General features: G+C 48.0%; 1 protein-coding gene and 1 long non-coding RNA gene across 3 annotated transcripts in view; one reads left to right on the forward strand and one right to left on the reverse strand.

Moving 5' to 3' along the window:
- Epas1 (endothelial PAS domain protein 1) overlaps nucleotides 1-21,311 on the forward strand; it is an 80,751-nt gene extending 59,440 nt beyond the window's left edge. For both annotated transcript variants that reach the window (XM_010615775.3, XM_010615776.3), the window contains 10 exons: nucleotides 6,517-6,623; nucleotides 12,610-12,757; nucleotides 13,319-13,533; nucleotides 13,899-14,089; nucleotides 14,557-14,667; nucleotides 15,969-16,459; nucleotides 16,785-16,911; nucleotides 17,014-17,131; nucleotides 17,288-17,458; nucleotides 19,223-21,311. In XM_010615775.3, coding sequence (XP_010614077.1) covers nucleotides 6,517-6,623; nucleotides 12,610-12,757; nucleotides 13,319-13,533; nucleotides 13,899-14,089; nucleotides 14,557-14,667; nucleotides 15,969-16,459; nucleotides 16,785-16,911; nucleotides 17,014-17,131; nucleotides 17,288-17,458; nucleotides 19,223-19,374 — 1,831 coding nt within the window. In that variant the 3' untranslated portion in view covers nucleotides 19,375-21,311. The remainder of the gene's footprint in view (nucleotides 1-6,516; nucleotides 6,624-12,609; nucleotides 12,758-13,318; nucleotides 13,534-13,898; nucleotides 14,090-14,556; nucleotides 14,668-15,968; nucleotides 16,460-16,784; nucleotides 16,912-17,013; nucleotides 17,132-17,287; nucleotides 17,459-19,222) is intronic.
- Nucleotides 10,555-19,223, reverse strand: LOC117286250. Its single transcript, XR_004517369.1, has 3 exons — nucleotides 19,169-19,223; nucleotides 12,919-13,026; nucleotides 10,555-10,627 (listed from the first exon to the last, which is right to left on the reverse strand). It is a non-coding gene; the product is annotated as an uncharacterized LOC117286250 (long non-coding RNA).
- Nucleotides 21,312-21,961: the final 650 nt, after the last annotated feature.

A 21,961-nucleotide genomic window follows, 5' to 3' on the forward strand; every position in this document is an offset into this window, starting at 1 on the left:
ACTGGAAAGAGCCCATTCAGAATCATCCAAAATTGAATAAAGGAGTGCAGATGGCTCAGAATGCACTTGTCCTCTGTCATAAAGGCCAGAGGATCAAGTGAAGTCCTACATTAATGATTTTAGTAATTGAATTTAGTATTGAGCCATAATAAAAACTTAAAAGGTCCAAAACATGTCACATTTGGGTGTACAGGTTGAGAATATTATCAGAAATGCTTGGAACCAAAAGTCTCCAATTGCAGAGGTTTTAATTTTGTTTTTGGGTTTGGGTGTATTGTCATAGACGATACTGGTTGAATACTCCTGAAAACCAACGATCTAAGATACTCTGAAATCTGGAAATTTTTGAATGTCAGGTTGGCACATGTTGAATTTCAGCCTTTTGGATTAAGGATGGTCCAACCTGTTTACTGTCAACATGTTTACTGTAAGCATAGCTGGACTAAAGAAAAGACTGTCACGGTTATCAGTGTGACTGAGGATTGCCACTTACAGCTCAAACATAAGTGTTATACTGTTTCCCAAAACACTGAGTAACACATTCATGAATTGTCATTGGACATCTGCTGTGTATCTAGCTCTGTGTGAGACTCTTGTATTAAAGTGAGAGAGGAGTCCTGACCTCCAAGAGTGTAGTGTTTAAGACATAAGCAACTTAATGAAACCCCAATGAAGGTACAAAATAGATCATTCCATTCACCCAAAAGGAAGACAAAAGTTATTCACAAGTAGTTTAACTTTTGTTTTTTAATGGGGTGGTTGTTGCTATACGTGGTGGCACACACCTATAATCCCAGCACTCAGGAGGCTGAGGCAGGAGGATCACCCCAGCCTGGGCTACATAATGAGATCAAGGCCAACCTAGAATATAAAGCAAGACGCTGATCTCCCATCCCCCCACCCCACCCCGCAAAAAAAGGAAATTAAAATTTAAGATTAAAAGCCGAGCGGTTCTTAAATTTTTCTGGAGGTGCCATCTAGTGGTCAGACAGTAACTGTGAAGGAAGCTCAGATGTCAGGAGACTGGAGCACTAATTCACCTGTGAATCACCACTGTGATTTTGTGAGGTCTGCGAGTCCGTATTTCAGAAATAAATCATGAAAGCAAATTATGTGGAGAGTATCAGTATTACCCGGGCAAACAGGTATCAGAATTACTGTACAAATGTCAATAAAGAAAGTCATTTAATCTTAAGAGTAGAGAATTAGAGGGCAACCCCATTTTATAATGGATCACAGCATCAGTGTGTCATTAAACCAAGAATTACCACTTAATAAGATGACGATGTTCCACATTCTGCTGGTAAGACTTAGAATTTACAATGAACTCATTATGTGAAGACATTAGAAATAGTAACGATGGTAAAGTGACAGAAGAGTTGAGGATCATAGAGATTATCAAAGAAAGTTTTAAAGATCCATGAGGTGTGAAACCCCATGTATCAAAATGCTTGAAGTCTGAAAGTAAAACTGACTGACTTCAAGCAAATTAAGAGTAAAAGGTTATGTTCCTTTATTTCATATTGAACATAGTTAAGAAATTTTTATTTTGTTACTTTTTAAAGGGTGGATGCCATCCTAAATTCAAGGGGATCTTAAAAGATCTAAATATGTTAACCTCAAATATATTAATATATGTACTTTAGTTTTAAATACTGTATTCTAAATATTTTTGTAGACCTCTTCATTAGTCTTTCTCTAGACATAAGTCATAACTGTGTATAACTGTAGATCCTTGCATTAGAAGGGTCTTTTGTTTAATCTTATTGAGTTTATTGGTACTTTTTAAGTATACAGCACAGTTACATTCATCATTGGGATCTTGTACCTTTACATCAGATCTTGTTCTCATTTTTTCCCCTTACCCCTGCCCTCCCTTCACCCCTTCCGCCCTCCCTTCACCCCTTCCACCCTCCCCTATTTACAGTGACTTTGTTTCCATTTTTTCCTTTTCTCATATTTTTTCTTGTCCCTTCTTTCCTTTCCCCAACACTTCCCACTTTCCCTACTCCCTTAGCCCTTTTCTTTCTATTTCACGTTAAGAAGGGTCTTTAAATGTGTTCCGTGTGCATATGCGTCTGTGCGGCTGAGAATGTTATCAGCCCTAACAGTTTGTGTAAGAAATGCTTACACGTTATCCTGCTTCATCTAGATAGCTCACAGTACTCCTGGAAGAGGAAACTCTATAAATGCTCTTTGGAATCTGTTTCAAAGTTTAATAGAACTCACAATTCAAAAGCCATTCCTTCTACATGATCTGGTTCTTGCTTGTTACAGCTCAAGACAGATTTCCTTTTACTGTTTGTGGGTCTCTGGGTAAGAGAAAATAGCAGTGTCATTTGGTGGCACTCATGGTAGGATTGAGCGGGGCTTCCTTCCTGTGTATGAGTTCACCCCATGGGTACCCCATTAATACTCCACCCTGACAGGATGGAAACTGGCTTTCCCTTAACTACAGAGCCAGCTTCACAGATTCCTTATAACTGCAATATTTGAAGAAAAGGTTTAAGGACTGTTGCATAAAGTGGACAAAATTTGGGTAAAGATATATTAAACAGGCACCGAAATCTGAGTTAGTGAATAATTTAGATATTGTTGAGGAAATCAGCATCAAAGCTCTTGAGCATGTTTAGAAAGCAAGATGAGAGGATCCAGGGTTGCCAGAGGGCAGGAGGAAAGAGCAGACTTTAATATAAGTATTTATTAGCAAATACATTCTTTGGAAAATAGGTGGTTATGAAGTGCTTAAAACTTTTATCCTCTTAAATAGTTTCACCATTTTCTAGCCATCTTGTTCATGCAAGTAATTTCCTTAGTAAGGCCTCTGCTCATGTAGGGAACCAGAGTAAAAACTGCTGCCAGACCCTGCTTGTCCCCAAGCAGCAGCATCTGAAGCCACAGAGCTTAGGGGCCAGCTGTGGTGGCACAGACTGGGAAGAAATGGTGCCACCTGGGGCCTGTAGCAGGATTTCTTCTGCCTCTTGAGGTGATGGCACTGAAAGAATAATTTCCTTCCTGGCCCTTGGCTACATACAGGTAATCCATTTTGAACAGAGCTGCTGGGTGTTTTTGAGGGTAAAGAGCAGTTGAGACACAGTAAACAACATATTTAGCCTTTAAGGGCTCTCACACTCAGAAGTCCACAGTCCAGAGGCTTGGCCCACACATTTACTTGATGTGATGCTGATTTCAGAACCCCTTTCTCCTCTGTATTTTTTTTATTTCCTCTTTGCCTTCTGGTGGCTGCTTGACTTTGGGCTCCAGTCTCTCCTCATCTTTGGTCTTTTTCACTGTAAGAGTATCCTCTATCCTCCTCTTGAAAATCCAGTGAGTTAAGACCTTTTACATTTCTTTCTCCTCTTCGAACAGCCCCATTGAGTTAACTTTTAAATTTGTGGGTAACCACAAACTGATTTTTTTTTCCAGTGAGCTGAGGGTCCTTAATTAGGGGGGAAAAAAAAGACAAAACTGGTTCCCTGCCCTGATGGAGAGAGCAGATGAATCTGTTATCACAGAGCCCCGGGAAGTGAGCAGGCCAACCCTATAAACAAGCTGGGTTCGTTCACCTCCCTGAGGCGTCTCTGCGCCTACAGAGGGAGGCGAATGACCATTAGCCTGAAGACAGGGTTTCCTGGCTTTGTGAAGTCTGATAACTCGAATGTTCTTCGGTGGTGTTTGGGGAATGGGTATTTCCCAGGTTTTATAGTAGTCTGTTTAAGAAATGAAGGAAGGGACATTAAATATTTATTTGAGTTGACAAGATAAATGAAAGAGGCTGCTGGGAAGATAACTGGCAATTTTGAAATCTAGGTTTGTTTGTCTGCTTCCAAAACACCCATTGTGTGCCCTTGAATGGATGATATGTTAATTAGATTAAAAACCCATCATATTGTGAGGTTGATGGTAATCTTTACTTTGAACATTTTGACTTAAAGATCCTAATCTTGAAATTTAATTCCTTCAGGAAATAGGATCCTCTCCTTCCTAGAATGCCCCATAGACTGACTCCTTTGAGAAAAATCTGAGTCTGGCTAGAAATGGTTCAGCAGTTCATCTGGAAATCAGTGAGTCTGTATGTGGTCAGCCTGGCATCAGCAGGACCACTTGGTGCAGTTCTGATCCCAGGCTAATCTTAAAAGGTATCTGACCCCAAAGAAAAACTATTCTGAGCTGGTTGCGGTGGCACACTCTTGTAAGCTCAGCCACTTGGGATGCCAGAGCAGGAGGATTACAAGTTTGAGGCCAGCCCGAGCAACTTAGCGAGACCCTGTTGAAATAAAATTTTAAAAGGCCCAAGAACATAGCTCTGTGACAGTGCATTCGCCTAGCATGTGTGACTCCCTAGATTCAATCTCTAGCATCAAGGACAAAACAAAAAGAGCGAGCTGCTTGGGAAGGTCAGCATTCTTGTCTCTTTGTTCTGTCCCAGCCTCCGTCTCAGCCAAGGCGCTCCTGGGTCAGGCTGAAGGGGACATGGCCATTGAGTTCAAAGACTCTGCTAAGGGCTAAGTAAGGGGACGAGTCTTGCCATGAGCCTGGCTGCTTGGCCCGAGCAGCTCTCTGGAGAAATCGCCGCTGGGCGGTATCAGCTGGGACCTAAGCTTCCCATTCCCATTCCTGTTCCCAGGCACTTCCCTTTGACACAGGCTTTAACCTTAGTAGCCGTCTCATGTGGGCAGAGAACCTCCCTCTTCTCTGCTTACTCGATCCCAGACACCTTACATAATGGAGATCACAGGTTGAGTACCATGAAGGGTGGCAGAAGCACTGTGTGTGTGTGTGCATGTGTGTGTACATGTCTGTATGGTGTCTGCATCACCAGAAGGGGCATTGAGGCAGTTCATCATGCTCAAGGAAGAGGAGTGGATCACTAGTGCCCAAGTTCTCAGCAGTGCTGGAACAGACAGGGCTCTGGATGTACCTCAGATCCAAAGAGATCCTCAGATAGATGCTTGCTAAGAAGCCACTTTAGGGAAGACAGAAGAAAATGACCCTTGAGTTCAGGGCCTGATAGTAACGGATGTGAAGACACTTCCTGCATACTTCCTGATGGCACTGTGAGTGTCCTTCGGGACTTCATGGGGAAGAGTGGTGAGGGCTTGTGGAACTGGAGAGGGCTCTGTGGAAAAGGGGAGGTCTCTGGCTGGCCTTGTAGGAGTCAGGCTTGGAGAAGACAGTGGAGACACACAAACCCAGCAGCAGAAGTGAGCTGTGGAGGGGGATGAGTGCGGAATAGGACCTCCAGGGCAGGAACACACAGCATGCTATGGGTGAACTGAAGGCCAGATGCCATGGGAGACGAGAGAGTGGATCCTGGGTGGCACTTGGAAGTTGCACAGAGTGGTTGGCAATAGGGGAAGCTGTAGATGCTTAAGGAAGGGGAGAGGCAGGATGGGAATTGTAGGAGGACTGCAGATGTGTGCAACCTGACAGATGTACACGAGTTATCCTGTTTGGAGGGGGATTGAGAGTGGAAATAGGAAACTGAGGCATCACCACTTCTGGTTTCTGCCCTTGCCCTTCTCTCCATGTTCTCAGCCCCCCGAGTCGATGCAGGCCAAGACCATACCCAGAGATCATGGGTCTTAAGGCTAACAAGACAATTAACTCCTAAGAAATCTGTAAATAACAAAGATTGTGAAAGTAATAATTTAGGTATGACGTGGGAGAGTGGGCAGTCTGGCAGTTTTAAGGCAGGCTTGGTGTATGCTCAAGATTTGAGTTCAGAGCAGAGGTCCTAAAGGGGTTAAGTGATTCTTCATGGTCGTCTACACTTGGCTTTTCCCTCTCCACTTCCCATCAGAGTGAGGCACCTTCTACAGTGACGACTGGGACATGTGGATCAGCCATGCTCTGCCTCGGCAGAGCTGCCTGTTTATCAGGGAGGGTGAGACGAGGCACACTTCTGCAAATGTGATTTCATTCTTCCTCCTGTCAGCAACTCCTGCCTTCCCCCTTTTCCAGAGGTGGGGAAGCAAGGAAAGCATCCCCAGAAAGCAGAAGCAGGCACCTGAGGAGGGGCATCGTGGGAGTGAAGTTGAGCATGGCAGCTCTCCCTGCTGACTCCCCTGAAGCTCCGAGCCAGAGGCAGTTCCCTGCTGCTCCCCACACGGAATTGCATCACCCTCCATTAGAACAAGCTTGAGCTAAGAGTCAGGAGGCTTGAGTTTCATTCTTGCGCTGTCCCCGGACACTTGTGTGGACAACAAGCCAATTTGCCTGCCCTCCTGGATGTCTAGGCCCTTGTCATGTGTGCAGTAGGGTGGGGAAAGAGAGCATTTTCTGCTTTACTTTCCTCCCAGACATGATTTCTGGAAGGGCAGAAGAGTGAGGGTTTGGAAGCACTAAAAGTCACAAGTTGAGAATGATGGGTTTTTGCGGGAATACATGCTGTGACCAGGAAGTTCAGATATGTCCATTTGAATATGCACATTTTATCTAGCTTCTGGATCTAGCTTATTGAGCCATGTGCACATGCTACCTTCCACCTCATATGCTGTTTTTACTTTAATTCAGAATCACAGAGCTGATTGGTTACCACCCTGAGGAGCTGCTTGGCCGCTCAGCCTATGAGTTCTACCACGCATTGGACTCAGAGAACATGACCAAGAGTCACCAGAACTGTAAGTTCCAGCAGTGCGTCATTGGGCAACCTTGGGTTCATGGAATCTGGCCTTGAGTGGGGTGTAATTGATGGGACAGAAGCCTGGGTCACTTCCTTCCCACAGACACCATCCTGTGTGGTACGTAAGACTCATTCCTTCAAGATAGTTAGTGATCCAGGCTGCCACCAGCGTGTGTGTGTGTGTGTGTATGCGCGCACTGTGTCTGCATCACCAGAAGAGGCATTGAGACAGTTTATCATGCTCAAGGAAGAGAAGTGGGTCATTAGTGCCCAAGTTCTCAGCAGTCCTGGAACAGATCTATCTATCTATCACTTTCATGCAAATTAGCAAAAGCCTTTCTCCAGGGGCACACCCATGCCAAAGCATACAGCTTGGAGAGTGGAGGGTGGGCTGAGGCTCAGTCCCCACATAGTACCACCTCTGCTGAGAACACTTGAGCAGTCAGCAGTCTGAATAACCCTCTAGGAGATCCCTGTAGAGAATATTTGAGGACAACATATAACCAACTTAGGTCTGTGCTCTGTGCTACAGATGTAAGTACATCTGTGCATGATATACATGCATGGGGGAGCAGTTATGGGGAGAAAAGGCACTTGAGTTGGGCCTTGAAGAATGGATGGGGATGAGGCCAGGCAGAGGGAAGGCAGAGTGGGACCACTTCTTACATGTAAAATTGGAGCTTGCTTTCTAGGTCAGTATTCCTTTAGAGGAAGCTGCTGACTACACAGCACTCTAGGGTACAGAAACTGCTCTACAGCTTGGTAAAACCAGTGTAATGAAGGAGGGGTCCAAGACAGAGCTGGCCAGTAGAACCTTCTGCTGTAGAAATGTTGTATATCAAGGCCACATGTAGCCTATGCAGAACATGAAATATGGTTGGTGCAATAGAGGAACTGAATTTTTAAACTTAATTTTAATTTAAATAGCCATGCTTGGTAGCTGCCTACTGTATTGGGCAGGATAGTTCTAGAGTATATGCTTGACCAGGTTTCCACTCAGGATTCCCATTTGCAAGTGACCCAAAGTACTTTCCTTGAATCCAGGTATCATCAGCACGCACAGACTCTGGACCTAACACCCTGGTCTTGGCCAACAGGGACCATAGGAATTGGTCGAATTGATCTCTATTCTAAGGAATCTGATTTCCAAGGAACAAAGAGGCATGTGGTTTCCCTGGAAGCTAGATGACCAATACCTGTAACCTGGTATCACCAAATAAGTAAAATTTGGGAAAGAATAGACTCCAAGTATGCCCACATTGATGTAGACAGAGTTGCTGAGAAGAGTAGAGAAGGATAAAAATGGATTAAGTCTGAGAAGATTCCCAGTGGCCCTACTGGCAATGAAGAAAATGGTCCCTATTTATCCATTGTTCCTAAATCCATACTATATCCCATTGTCAGGACAGCTGAGGCTCAGAGCAGCCAACGGATTGGCAGCCCCCAGCTGCACGCAAGCACAGGTGACCATCACAGAGAGAGCTCTGCTCTTTCTCATTGGCCCTTCTGTTTCCTCCTGGTGGCTTTTGTGTTTGATCTGAAAATAACAGGGGTCACAGTATATCTCAGAGCAGCTTTTCTCTGTGGTTCCCGGCGAGAAAAATACACACAAGATCTCTAGGTGCAGACCCACTCAGGAACCCAGGGATGGGGAAGGGGGCAGTGTTCTTGTGTGCCATAAATGTGACCCAGCCCTAACCTGCTTCAGCTTTGAGGTTGTGGGATGTAGGATGTGGCCCCAGGCTTCTCTCTGGTGCTCTTCCCTCTGGTGTTTTTCTGACCCCAGAGGGATGGGTCTTGCTCCTAAGGCAGACGGGCAGGGTCAGCCATGCATGAGGCTATGGGCTCAGCTTTGACCCGCTCATTCCCCAAGGCCTGGCCTTCTGGACCTCTGTGCCTTTAGACATAAAATTTAGATAAGTCCAGCTTCCCAAACCAGGGGGGAAGCCAAAGCAGGGAACAAGTGTTAAAAATTTTGTGGGAATTCTTAGAGAACAGTATTGTACTTTATCTCATGGAGAAGTGGGAGCGGAAGAAACTACCATCAAAGAAACAAAACAAAGTGATTTTTTTCCTTCTTCAGACTTCTTTGATCTATATAAAGGAATCCACCTCTATCGGTTTTCTGCTGACTTCTAAGAAAAGTGCCAGGATTTTGTTGTTTTGTTGATGTTGCTGCTATTGTTTTACTGTTTAAGCATTAGGCACACTTAGAGGTTATTCATAGCCTGAATAGAAATCACAGGCTCCTCTCTTCTCCTGACAGAGCCATGAAAAGCTACTCTGCACTCAGTGCACAGCCTGCAAGCCCACATCCAGGAACGCTAAATCTGCATAGGTTGAAACAGGGTTAATGTCATTTATGACAGAAGTTGGTCTCCCCAGAGTATGAGGGGTATTGTGTAATTTGTCTCTGGATTAATAAATTTGCACAGATTTGCACTTGTGCTGTGGAGTAACTAGGTGCCTACGTTTGAGCCTGGTCCGTTTATATACTGAGGTCCTGAACTGTCACACGCACGTATGTGTCTCATCCTGTCAGTGTTTACCATTGAAGCGACCAGAGAAGCTCAGCCTTCAGCCAGATTGAGCTAATTGAAAGCCATCATTTCCAAGTGGATTAATAATTTATACATTGTCACTCAGACGAGAGGCTGGGGTCAGCTTCTCTTTGTTGTTTGGGGACATGTGCTCTTAGGAAAACAAGATTAAAGGCCATAAAAAAGCCTATCGCCCTACTAAGTAGCAGACCCCTCACCAAGGATAGCATTAATGAGCAGATGATTAGAAAGCTGCCGTTAATTATATTCTACTGACAGAGCAGGCCCTTGCCTACAATTACTAGAAATGCAGTTAAAACCTCGGCTTGCTGCACTGTTCAATCAAAAAGAATAAGAGCGCTGAATTTGGTTTGCATTAAGAACTGTCCAAATAATTAATGCCAGGCACTTGAAATTGTGCAAGTATCATCCCGCTGCAGCACGGAGCCTCGGCAGCAGAGAGAAGGGAACAGAAAGGCCACGAGGTACTGATTTGGTTGAGGAATCCAGGATGGTATAGGACAGTGGCAACAGCAGATTTTACCTCCCACTCATTTTTTACTCAATGTAGTAAGAGAATGTTGTTCTAGGAGCCACAGGACTTGTTACTTAGTCCAACTCAGTCACTGTTGTCCTGTGTTATGGGAACCGAGTCATGACTCTCCTGGCCTTACTTTCCTCATGTTAAAACAAAATGATATTTGTCATCCCTGTGGCACAGGATTTTGTGAAAAAAGATTACACTGGGATGATGTGATCACTTTGGAAAAAAATTTGATAGCTTCTTATGTACACTTATGCTTAACATATAGTCTAGCAGTTGCACCCAGGAGAAATGAAAATGTGTATCTATACAAACATTTTCACACAAATCTCTATAACAACTTTAAGACCGAAAACTGAAATTCAGACATCCAGGTGAGTGGATAAACTAGTTATGGTACATCTATATAGTGGAATGCTACTTGGCAATGAAAAGGACATGAGCCACAAATAGCTACAATAGCATGATGAATCTTGCAACAGGCTGATTTTTACAAAGCCAGACACAAAAAATGCATACTCTTGTATGATTCTATTTATATGAAAATCTACAAGAGGTAGTATATGACAATAAATAATTTAATCAATCAGTAGTTGTCTGGAACCAGGGGTAGGAATGGCTAAGGATCAGTTGCTAGGAGGCATGAATAACTTTGGGGGGAGTGATAGAAAAGTGCTTATACTTTCACCCTGATGATAGTCACTCCAGTGTATACATTTGCCAAAACTCATTGCACTGCACACTTAAAATGAGTGCATTTTTGAAGGTAAATTAAATCCATAGTGTTTTGAGATAAAAGTCTTGCTTCATATTTCAGGCTGGCCTTGATCTCGCTCTGTAGTTTAGGGTGGCTTTCAACTCACAGCAGTCTGCTTGCCTCAGCCTCCTGAGTGCTGGGAATACAGGCATATACCAATCCTAGAATGAATTAAGTTTGTTTTTGAAAATGAAAAGCTAACAAAGCCCAGAGTAGGAGTCTTTAATTTAGCCTCTAGTCCTGTGTGCTCTGAGGAAGTCTTTCAACAAGTCCCTCGACAGTTCTAAGCAAAAGGAAATCTGCAGGGATGGCAGTGCCTTCAGATGTGAAACCGGAATGTGAGGTTAAAACAGCACTAATAACCCTCACTGAGCGCTTGATGTGCCAGGCACTGATCTAACTGCTCTACAAAAATGAATTCACGCATGAGGGTTTGGACATTGCAAGACCCTATACACATGTAAGTTACAGTCATTCCTGGAAGCTGCTAGGGTTCAGAAGCGTTGGAAGGGGTCAACTGTGTCCAGCAAAACAGAAGCATTAAGGATCGCAATTATCATCATAAATCAAGCTCTGTTCCTCTACTGTACAGGGTTACTGAATGGGGAGGTGACCTGTGAACCAACTAGAACTGGGAAGACTGAGTGTTTACAGAAAGCCTGGTTATTCTCCCTTGTTATCTACAAATATGTATCAAAACTAGCTGTGGTGGGCCTGAGCCCTATACATATTAGTAGCTTTGGGCATGAGTCAGCGTTTCCTATACAACATTTGTGTAGCTGATAAACTAGGCAAGTACATCTGACCCTTGGTATAAGGAGCAGTGGCATACTAAAGGAGCTAATAATGACAACTATCCTTACGACCATTATCAATACCCCATTTTGTAGAAAGGGCAAAAACAGACCAAGGGTTGTACTTTTCCCACCCATCAGGCCTCTTCCCACTTCTCTGTGACTTGGGTGTAAGTACCAGCCTAAGAGTTTATCCTAGCTAGAAGCGAATAACAATGAAAGGCAAGACATAAAGATAATTTAGAATGAGGGGAACAGGAGGCTCTTGCCTCTAGTGGACAAAGAGCACTGAGCATTTGGCTTACCTCCCTTTTATTCACTTAGACAAGGGAGCAAGCAATTAGGTTAATGGAAGATTCATCATCTGCCTCTTATGATCTAGAGCATGTACCCAGGTAAACATCCAGGTCTCTGCTGTACTGACTCCTCTCTGGGACTTACATTGGGGCCAGCATACCTGCACGTTGCCAAAGGAGGCACAGCTTGCTAACTTTCCTCTTTTGGGTTTGCAGAAAGGTCAATTAGACCTCGATCCTCATTATCCGCTCTCATACACTTGGGAGGTTCTGAGCTGGAGTTTGAAAGAATGAATTCCCAAAGAATTAAAGCAAATAGGTTGAGAAACCTCCCAGAAATTCTAACAGCAACAGAGCTGGGTGTAAAGATTGATCAGTTCCAAAAAGCAAATGGAGCCTTCTGGACTGAGGATAGTCTGGGACGCAGGACCCCTTCTGCAATGCTTTTAAATAGTAAAAACACATTTTAAATGAACAAAATCTAGTAGAGGAAAGAAACCATAAGCAGGTAGCCTCACTGAGTAGTTGGGAAGAAGAGCAGAAGGACTTATCACCAGCCCTGTCTTGACTTCTACCCCAAAAGACCTGGAAAAATCAAAGGCAGTAGTAAACCTGTATTCACAATCAGTATATGACGAGGAGTCTGCTGCAAAGAGCGACCTTTAGATCAGGCTTTCTGCTGGCTTCTTGAAAGCCCCTTCCCTTCCTGGAGGGTGTGACAGGGAGGGGCCTCCTCCCCCTGGACTTGAGGCTTAAAGGAGGGCATGTGCTCCCCTTGGTTCTGCTTATAGATGAATCAGTTCACCCGTGCGCTTGGTTTGGTTAGGGCTGGTCGTGGGCCACAGCAGAGCTGCAGAGTGAGTAGGTTTCTCCCTCCTGGGTAGCTCTGGGCAAGCCATTTTTCTCTCTCATCATTTTCTCTGGTTCACATAAAGTGTTGGCAAGCTGATCTCTAAGCTCCCTCCCAGCTCATTCTCCCTGGCCTTCACTGCCCATTCCTACAGACTGACCTCCCCCACAGCTCTGACCTTGGGCTCCTTCCTCCTCCCCCAGTGTGCACCAAGGGGCAGGTCGTGAGTGGCCAGTATCGGATGCTCGCAAAGCACGGGGGCTACGTGTGGCTGGAGACGCAGGGGACCATCATCTACAACCCTCGCAACCTGCAGCCCCAATGCATCATGTGCGTCAACTATGTCCTGAGGTGAGTGTACAAAGGTAGAGGCCCTGGGAACTCCAGCCTCTAGGAATGGGGCACCATATCTGGGAGCCATTTTCACTTGTAGTCTGTATGTTCTGACACAGAGGACCTTCTACGGAGCTCCTAGGAAAGTGGGATCCCGGGGAATTTTTCTGCCCCTTTACCTGTCATTACGCCATCTCTCTGTCACAGCTGGGGAGGCAGATAGCAGCACATGGTGGTCACTTAATATTTTCTGGATGGAGAAACAAGCAGAATGCCCTCTCCAGCACCTGGGAAGATACCGGAGGAAGTCATTGCTCAGGGGAAATAAGTATAGAGGAGAAGCATCCACACAGCTCAGGCACAGTATGAGCAGCATCCAGATGTGCATGGTCACAGGGTCCCCTTGTCACTACCTCCACAGCTCAAACTTGCAGTTGGCTCTTTACAAAATGCCAACACACAGTTTCCCTCCCCATCCTTTGGTCTGAGAGGCTTGGCCCTCACAGTTCCTCTGTGCCTGAGAAAGCCAAAGATTTTGCTAGCAAATGTAAGGTCTGAACAGCTCTCTTGTCCCTTTAGTGAGATTGAGAAGAATGACGTGGTGTTCTCCATGGACCAGACCGAATCCCTGTTCAAGCCCCACGTGATGGCCATGAACAGCATCTTTGAAAACAGCGATGAGAGGGCTGCATCTGAGAAGAGTAACTTCCTGTTCACCAAGCTGAAGGAGGAACCCGAAGAGCTGGCCCAGCTGGCCCCCACTCCAGGGGATGCCATCATCTCTCTGGATTTCGGTGGGTGCTTCTTAGCTGGAGCTTCTCCTAAACCAGACTCGCCCCACCCCATTCCCACATCTCCCTAATAACCTATCCAGGCTCTGCTGGGCACAGAAGAACCGCATATGTCCCGCCTCTGACTAAAACCACCTCAAACCTGTCCTCATGAAGTGCTGGAGGACACTAGGTTGCTCTACAGGGAGGAGGAGCTCCTGAAAATTAAACATTCCAGGAAAGTGCTCGCTCTCTTCAGAGTCCGTTCATCGAATCACAGCCCTAGTCAGAGGCTCTTCCTGCCAGCTGAGCCCCTGACATCTATCAAGACCCTTCTAGACCAGCAAAGGGATTGTGGGTGTTCATCAGGCAGGCCCTTGTCTCCACAGGGAACCAGAGCTTCAAGGAGTCTTCAGCCTTTGGCAAGGCCATCCTGCCTCCAGGCCAGCCCTGGGCTGCCGAGGTGAGGAACCACACTGCTCAGAGCGAGGCTGGAAGCCTGCCCGCCTTCACCGTTCCCCAGGTGGCTGCCCCAGGGAGCAGTACTCCCAGCGCCACAAGCAGCAGCAGCTGTTCCACGGTGAGCCCTCACCCCCTGTGCAGATGTGAAGAGGGAGAGGCCCCTCTTCCTGCTGCTGCCAGATTGCTAAAGGAAAGCCCAGCAGAAGTACAGGGCTGCACCCAGCCCTAGCATGCTGAGGACACTCACCACCCGGGAATAGAACCCATCACTCGCTGTCAACATCTGTGCCGCACCCGTGTCACAGTGCCTAGTCCTGACCACCACACTCAGTCCCTGCGCACAGTCCCTCGGTCCAGTATGCTCCTCCAGACATCCCGTGAAGCCACAAAGCCTCCTGGTGAGGAGACCGAGGTTCAGAGAGTCGATGAGTTGACCTAGTTCACACAGCTCATAACAGCAGCCCCTTTAGGAACCCTTGGTGGGATGGAGCCGAGTGGGTCCGGGGATGGGTTTCTCCTTCCTCACTGAACGAGGGAGATGAGGGCCCTGGCCTTGACTGGGTCCCCGTCCTTCCTGGCCTCCAGCCCAGCAGCCCCGGAGACTACTACACATCTCTAGGGGATGACCTGAAGATTGAAGTGATCGAGAAACTCTTTGCCATGGATACAGAGGCAAAGGACCAGTGCAGCACCCAGGTAGGCAGCAGAGCAGAGCAGGCCGGTGTGGGTCCCCACCGTCTAGTGGGGGATAAAGGCTCTCACCAATCCTGTGCTGCAAAGACCCGGGGGAAGCATGGCTGAGGCCCACAAAATGGGCTAGGGTGCAGGGACAGGGGGCCTGTGGTGGCCGGTTCTCTGACCTGCCCACCTCCCACTTTACATCCGTGTCAGAGCCAGAGCTTCCATGTTTAACACTCAACTACTATCTCCTCTTTGCTTGGAACAGTCCCCCGCCCCCCGCACATGCAAACCACAGCTACAGCACTGAACCTTTAAGGGAAACATCCTCCTAAAGCATATCCAGACTTGAGACATTTCTCAGCATAGAGGCCAGTGACTTCCTTCACGAACACATTCATCTTGGAATTTTTAAGAATAATTCATTTTACTTGAAATGCATTTAAGATGACCTCTGAGATTCCTCATTTATATCTAGCTTCTCTGAAATGTGTCCACTACATAAGGCCATGTGTCCTCATACACATGACATAAAGGGAGGAGGTGGATGGCTGGGAAAGTACATCACAAAACCCAGAGAATCCGTACGCTGCTATGTGGATTAGTGTGGCTTGTGTATCTCAGTTCCCACCTACTGCCTTCATCTTACCTGGCGCAGAGTCCAGCAGTCCCCAAAACTTTTTGTTGCTGTTTCCCTTTGCTGTCAGGACTCCTGTGGGAGTTGTTAACATTTAAGCAGAACCGCGTCCCTGTGCTAGGTCCTGTGGTTGTAACCAGTAACCAAGCTGCACCCCAGGTGAGGGGCTCAGTCTCTGAAGGCAGGAATTGCTTCCTGCATCTGCCTGGGAGTACTCACGGTGGTGCTTACGGTGACACTGGGGACTGGAGGTGGCCTCCAAGCACCTGCTGATGGGAACAGAAGTCCCTCTGCCACTGGAAGCCACCTGTGCACCACAGCATCTAACTGGGTCTGGGCCTGTGCCTGGACATAGGGACACGAGGACAAGTTGTCCTCTGCCCTCTGGTGCCACAGGGTCACCACAAGCCTGGGCCGCGCAGGGGCAAGCTACTGCAGCAGTGAAGTGGGGCTTCCCGGGCGCTGGGGGCAGAAGCAACACCAATGGTGAACGGAGTGGGAATAAACCCGTGGAGCGGCTAACGTGCCATAACAGCCCTGCACACTAGCTGGCCATAGGGAGCCAGTGGAGGTGTTTGAGCAGGGAATGACACCGCGAGGCATGCTTGAGATGCCCGGGAGGGGCGGAGCTGGAATGGCACCAGTCACTGCACCTCCCTGTACTTGCTTGATCCTTCCTCAGACGGATTTCAACGAGCTGGACTTGGAGACGCTGGCACCCTACATCCCCATGGACGGGGAGGACTTCCAGCTGAGCCCCATCTGCCCAGAGGAGCCACGCCTGCCTGAGAGCCTGCAGCCCACCCCCCAGCCGTGCTTCAGTGCCATGACGAGCATCTTCCAGCCACTGGCCCCTATGGCCTGTCACAGCCCTTTCCTCCTGGACAAGTACCGGCAGCAGCTAGAGGGCGAGAAGACCGAGCCGGACCACCGGCCCATGTCCTCCATCTTCTTCGACGCTGGGAGCAAGGGATCCCTGCCATCGTGCTGCGGCCAGGCCAGCATCCCTCTCTCGTCCATGGGTGGCAGATCCAACACGCAGTGGCCCCCAGACCCGCCATTACATTTTGGACCCACAAAGTGGCCTGGTGGGGATCCGCACACCGAGTCCTTGGGGACATCACCATTGGAGCACCCCACTGCCTCACCCCATGTCTCCATGTTCAAGATGAGGTCAGTGGCAGAGACACTGGGCTGCATTGGCAGGGAGGGGACAGATAGGCCACCACTGATGGGACAGTCAGGGTCCCGGGGAGGCTCCCTGCACTGTCCCCTCTTCCTAGTCACAAGGTCCTCATGTTCGGGCCAGCCCTTCTCAGACTCCGAGAGCTCAGCTCTGGAGTTCACCTTGAGGGCCGCGAGGCCAAGCTATGATCCAGGATGCAGACTGGAGGTTTCTCAAACCTCAGCCCCAAGACTCTGCCCTTCAGTCCAGGTGAAGGCACTGGGCAGTGTGGGCTACAGACTTCCTCACAGCCGGCTCTCTTGGGCTTGGCAGGTCTGCAAAGGGCTGCGGGCCTCGGGGCCCTGACGTGATGAGCCCGGCCATGATAGCCCTCTCCAACAAGCTGAAGCTGAAGCGCCAGCTGGAATATGAGGACCGAGCCTTCCAGGACTCGAGTGGGGTGAGCTGGCACAGTATGGGGGGCACCCTTGCCGAGAGCCTGCTCTAGACCTGCGGCTGGCCCTGGAAGCCCTCTCCTTACACCCGTCTTTCTCCCATGCAGGGGGACCCTCCAGGCAGCAGCAGTTCACACTTGATGTGGAAACGCATAAAGCGTCTCCGGAGTGGGCCTGGCCCTTTGGTGCCGGACAAGTCCTTGAGGAACATCCATGTCCCCACAGGTGAATGGCCCTGGGTTCGGGGGAGGGCTGGGCACTAGGGGCCCTTCCGGCTTCTCCCTTCACTGGCCTCCTGAGCCTATGAGAATGGGCTAGCAGAATCTCTGGGTTCTGATGTCTTTCCCTCCTGTCACTCACTCTCCAACCTTGATCTTTCAGATGAGTTCAGCAAAACCCTGAGGGGCCTGGGCCAGCCCCTGAGACACCTGCCGCCCCCCCAGCCACCATCTGCTGTAAGCCCAGGGGAGAATGCCAAGCGTGGGTTCCCCCCACACTGCTATGCTGCCCCGTACCAGGACTTCAGCCTGCCATCCACTCACAAGGCGTCAGGTGGGTGCTCGGTGGCTGCCACGTTGACGGGGCTGCGCTTGGCAGGGAAATGGAGACAGACACCCTCACAGAGCATAGTTTCGTATTTGGAAAAGTTGCAAAACTTAAAACACTTGCCTTCATCGAGCCCCTGCTGTTCCTAAGTGCTAGGTGCCAAGTTTCCCGGGGTTGGGGTCAGGCAAAGGGACAGTACTAGGCAATGATTTGCCCAAGGAGCCCCTTTCCCAGACTCAGTCTCCCTCAGGTTTAGGCCCCTCCGGGCGAGGGTCTAAGACATGACTAGAAATGTTAGAACACCTGACTCAGGCTGGAGAAACTAAAGAATCCAAATCCTAGCGAGCTGGAGTTTGTTTTGGGGTCCTGTCCCTCAGCCCCACACGGGTGGGTGAACTGAAGGCTGGGGACTGAAGAGAGCATGTCTTTAGAAGAAAAGGGACAGCCAGGTTGGTAAGGAACCAGAGGCTGTGACTTGGTAGGGACTGTTGAAGAGAACATTGGGTGTGAAGGGGAGGTATACTAGTGCCTAGAGACAGGTATCACAAGATGGCAGGTCGTGGCTCTGAGTGCTTTGGAAGGAACCTTCTCACGACCAGGTTACCTCCAGGGCTTCTGCTACCCTAGGAGTCCCAGAGCCTGCATCTTTTCCTGTTTTTCGCATTGCTCTGTGGTCAGACTGAAGCTGAGCAGTAACTGTGCACTTCCGGGAGGGCCGTCTGGGGCTCTGGGACAGAGTGCCCAGCCACTGGACTCTGGCTTCTGCAGGTTCAGCTACAGTCACCAGAATGTACATGCAGGACCCAGACAACTTTGGGAAAGTGTTTGGCATGAGCATAATGTATAGTTTTAGAAAAAACATACCAGACCCTTGTCCTCAGCAGTATAGTTTGGGGAAGATTATAATCTTGTGCTCAGAGACCAGCCTTAAATTCCAGAACTGCTATTTACCAGCATGGATGGTGGGCCAGCTAGGAAGCTTAAATGAGAAATTTTCATGTCCTGTATTGAGCTGGGTGACTGGCATATGTCTGTGTCCCGTCAGCAGTAGCCAGCATTTTCTTCCTTTACGAACTCCCCAAGTGTCCTCCAATCTCATCTTATTTCTGACTGTGAATAGGAGAAGTGGCCATAGCAGCAAGGATCTGCTGATACCATTCTGGCATCTGCCCACAGAAGCACAGGCCAGTGGAGGCCGGAGGAGGAAGGAAGGGCCAAGGAGGATGAGGCCCTGCAGATAAGGGCAGGGAAAGCAGCTCACCCTGAGTGGCAGCATGTGGAGATGTTCTCTAGCACAGTGAAAGGCATGGGGTCTCCGAAGCCTTGAATCTTGGAGAAGGACCTGCGTGCCTGTGTGTTCTGTGTAGGCGAGCATGCGTGCCCGTGTGTGTACATATATGTATGCAGAGGTGCCAGGGTGTTGCAGATTCCCTTTCTTCCATGCTGCAAGTATACAGCAGGGGTATGGGATCCACAACGCCGGGCCTTGCCAGGCTGTACCTGGAGCCTCTTTCACTTGGGCTAGGCAGTCACACAAGGGCCACCTCTGCCTCTACACAGTCTGGCTCCCCCTTCCTTGGGTCTCGGTACCCCTGGGATAGGGGTGGAAGCAGATACATTCTCCGCTGGGCCCAATCAGGAAATAAATAGGTCATGGGAAAGGTAGGGGTGAAGGAACTCAGTGAAAGTGGAGCTGCCCCACCCAACCCCACTCACCTGAAAATGGAACCGCCTCTTTGCCGGTGTTTGATCCAGGCCTTTTTCTTTCAGGCATAGCAAGCCGGCTTCTTGGGCCCTCATTTGAGCCCTACCTGCTGCCTGAACTGACTAGATATGACTGTGAGGTGAACGTTCCCGTGCCAGGAAGCTCCACGCTCCTGCAAGGAGGAGACCTCCTCAGAGCCCTGGATCAAGCCACCTGAGCCAGGGCCTGGTGCCAGGCACACCCTGCCGACGCTGTCCTGCCAGCTTCACTCTAGATCTGTTTTTGCAACTAGGTATTTCTAACACCAGCATACTTTTTACAAGATGTACTTACCTGGCCAATTTGCCCAGGTCACCAAGCAGTGGCCTTCTTCTGAGATGCTCACTTAATATCCTTATTTTTAAAATACACAGTTGTTTTACCTGCTACATTTTGCTGTCCATGAGAATGTTCTTAAATTTTATAAGATCCTCCCTCCCCACCTTCAATGACTTCTAATTTATATTACCCAGAGTTTTCTCTCTCACACATCCACCCCATCCATACTAACAAGCCTGGGGTATGTTTGCTCTCCAGTAGGGAAAGCTTTGGCTTCATTTAACTAAGGTTTTTTGTTATTGTTGTTGCCAAAGAAAAAATGATTTTGCTTTCTAAACTTGATTTGTGGCTGTTCTCTCAAAGATTTTCTCCTTTGCTTTTTCAAAACTCATCACCATATTGTAAATTTCACTGTTGTTGTTGTCGTGTTAAAGCTGACTCTTTGCTCTGATTTTGATAGGACTTATGGGGAAAAAGGCAATGTGAAGGGTAAACGCCAATGTAAATGGCTACCTGTGAAAGTTGCGCAGTATGGCTTTTCCTGAACTGTGTGGTGCCCCCCAATCGGGAGGACTTTTTATTATTATTCAAAAGCATAACTGAGTTTTTTAAAAGAAAATTTATATCTGGGTTAAGTGTTTATCATATATATGGGTACTTTGTAATATCTAAAAACTTAGAGATGGAATCCTGCTCACAAGATCACTTTAAGATCTTTCCTGAAGCTGTTCATTTTCTTCTTCTGCAGTGTTGCTGACCCTGCAGAATTGTACAGTACTCCCACAGTCCTGGGCTAACACTGCTCACTCACTCTCTGCCGCCCTTTTGCTTTTGTTATGCCATAGGTGTGACAAACAATCCAAGTGGGAGCATGCAAGCTGTCTTCTCCTCGTGTTCTCTGTGTGTTGTGTATGGTTGGATGTGGTATTACTGCTGCCCAGAGGGGCTGCTGGCACATCAGGGGTGGGGCTGGGGAGAACGCTGAGGGAGAGGAACTGCTTTAACTTTCCTTAAGGTGGTGTTGCCAGCCCTTCAAGTGCACTGAGCTCAGTGTCTGTATTGGTCCCTCATGCAGCACATTCGGGTATTTCCAGAACTACCAAGAAATGGTTTTGATGGGAACTCATGAAAGCAAGTGAGGTTCCAGAAATAACCTGGTCTTGTCCTCCTAAGCTCATGACCTTGGAGCCACACTGAGAGAGGGTGCCAAAGGGAGGGTTGCAGCTCCTCACCAGACTTGCCTCTCTCCCGCAGCTGCGGCAGACAGCTCTGCAAGGCCATGGTGCAGCGCCCCCTGCTGGCAGGCAGCCCTCCAGGGATAGGCCCTTAACCTCAGGCCCTCTCTGAGATGTCTGTCACGTGAAGTGACGTGTATAGGTAGGAAGCACTGAAATTGTGTTCCCAGAACACTTTGTAACTCACGGGGTAAGAGGGACGACACCTTTTGGGTTTTAAATACCAATCAACATGGAACTTATCTGTCATGGCTACAATAAAAAGTTTCTAAACACACACAAAGCACATCAGGCCAAGAATTTGGTAAGCCTGGAGGGACTCTTTGCCAAAACCAAAAATTAACTTCCAAAAGAAATCCAAGTTATATGAGAAAAATAACATAATTACTGTGTTGCCTAATGCTTACTTTAGCATCACAGTGGGGCCCGCCATGCAGTGGCAGAACTTGAAGGGTTTTACTGACACATAAGTAGTGGTATTTGATTTCCTGTGTGTGTTGCCTCAGCAGTCAGGGCATTTTACCCCGGCAGTTTGACTAAAACACTTTGAAAAATATCTCAAGCTTCATATTAACCTTACCTGTCGTCATCACAACTTCATGAACATTATTATATTGTTGAATTCCTACTGACAACATTGTAACTGTATGGGAGCTTAACTTTATAAGGAAATGTATTTTGACACTGATATCTTATTAAAGTATTCTGACCCTATCATTACTGGCGGCTCTTATTTCCTGTGGATTTGTCACAGGCTGCACCAATGGAAAGTGAGCTATTTATTAAATAGTTTACAGAGCGTGAACATTGGCACTGACCTCGGTGAGACGGCTGGGTGAGCTGACAGGAACCCTGGGGAAGGAAGGGAAGAGTATCAATACTTGGCAGCTACATTTCTGCAGGTATTTTCTTCCCTGCCTCAGGGACCTTTTCAGGATCCTGTGGGGGAACCCAAGGACAGACGTCATGGTCTCTGCCTTCAGAAAGCTACACAAGGCAGTGTGAGAGCCGTGCGGGGCTGTGTGTGCCCACGCTGCACCAAGTGGAGGTTCCCAAGGGAAAGGGTGGCCTGCACTCCCACAGTCAGAAGAGACTTCAGTTTGGAGGTGATTGGGCTTGAGCAGGGAAGATAGAACTTGGATGGGAAGAACAGAGATAACCTCAGCACCAGACAGAGCAGCTCTGAAGCCCAGAACTGGTTATTGACTTCCTTAGCTCACTTGGGGCTAAGCAGTGCCATGGGCACTCATT

The sequence above is a fragment of the Fukomys damarensis genome, unplaced genomic scaffold, assembly GCF_012274545.1.
Source record: "Fukomys damarensis isolate Sample0158 unplaced genomic scaffold, DMR_v1.0_HiC HiC_scaffold_2, whole genome shotgun sequence".
Lineage (NCBI taxonomy): Eukaryota > Metazoa > Chordata > Mammalia > Rodentia > Bathyergidae > Fukomys > Fukomys damarensis.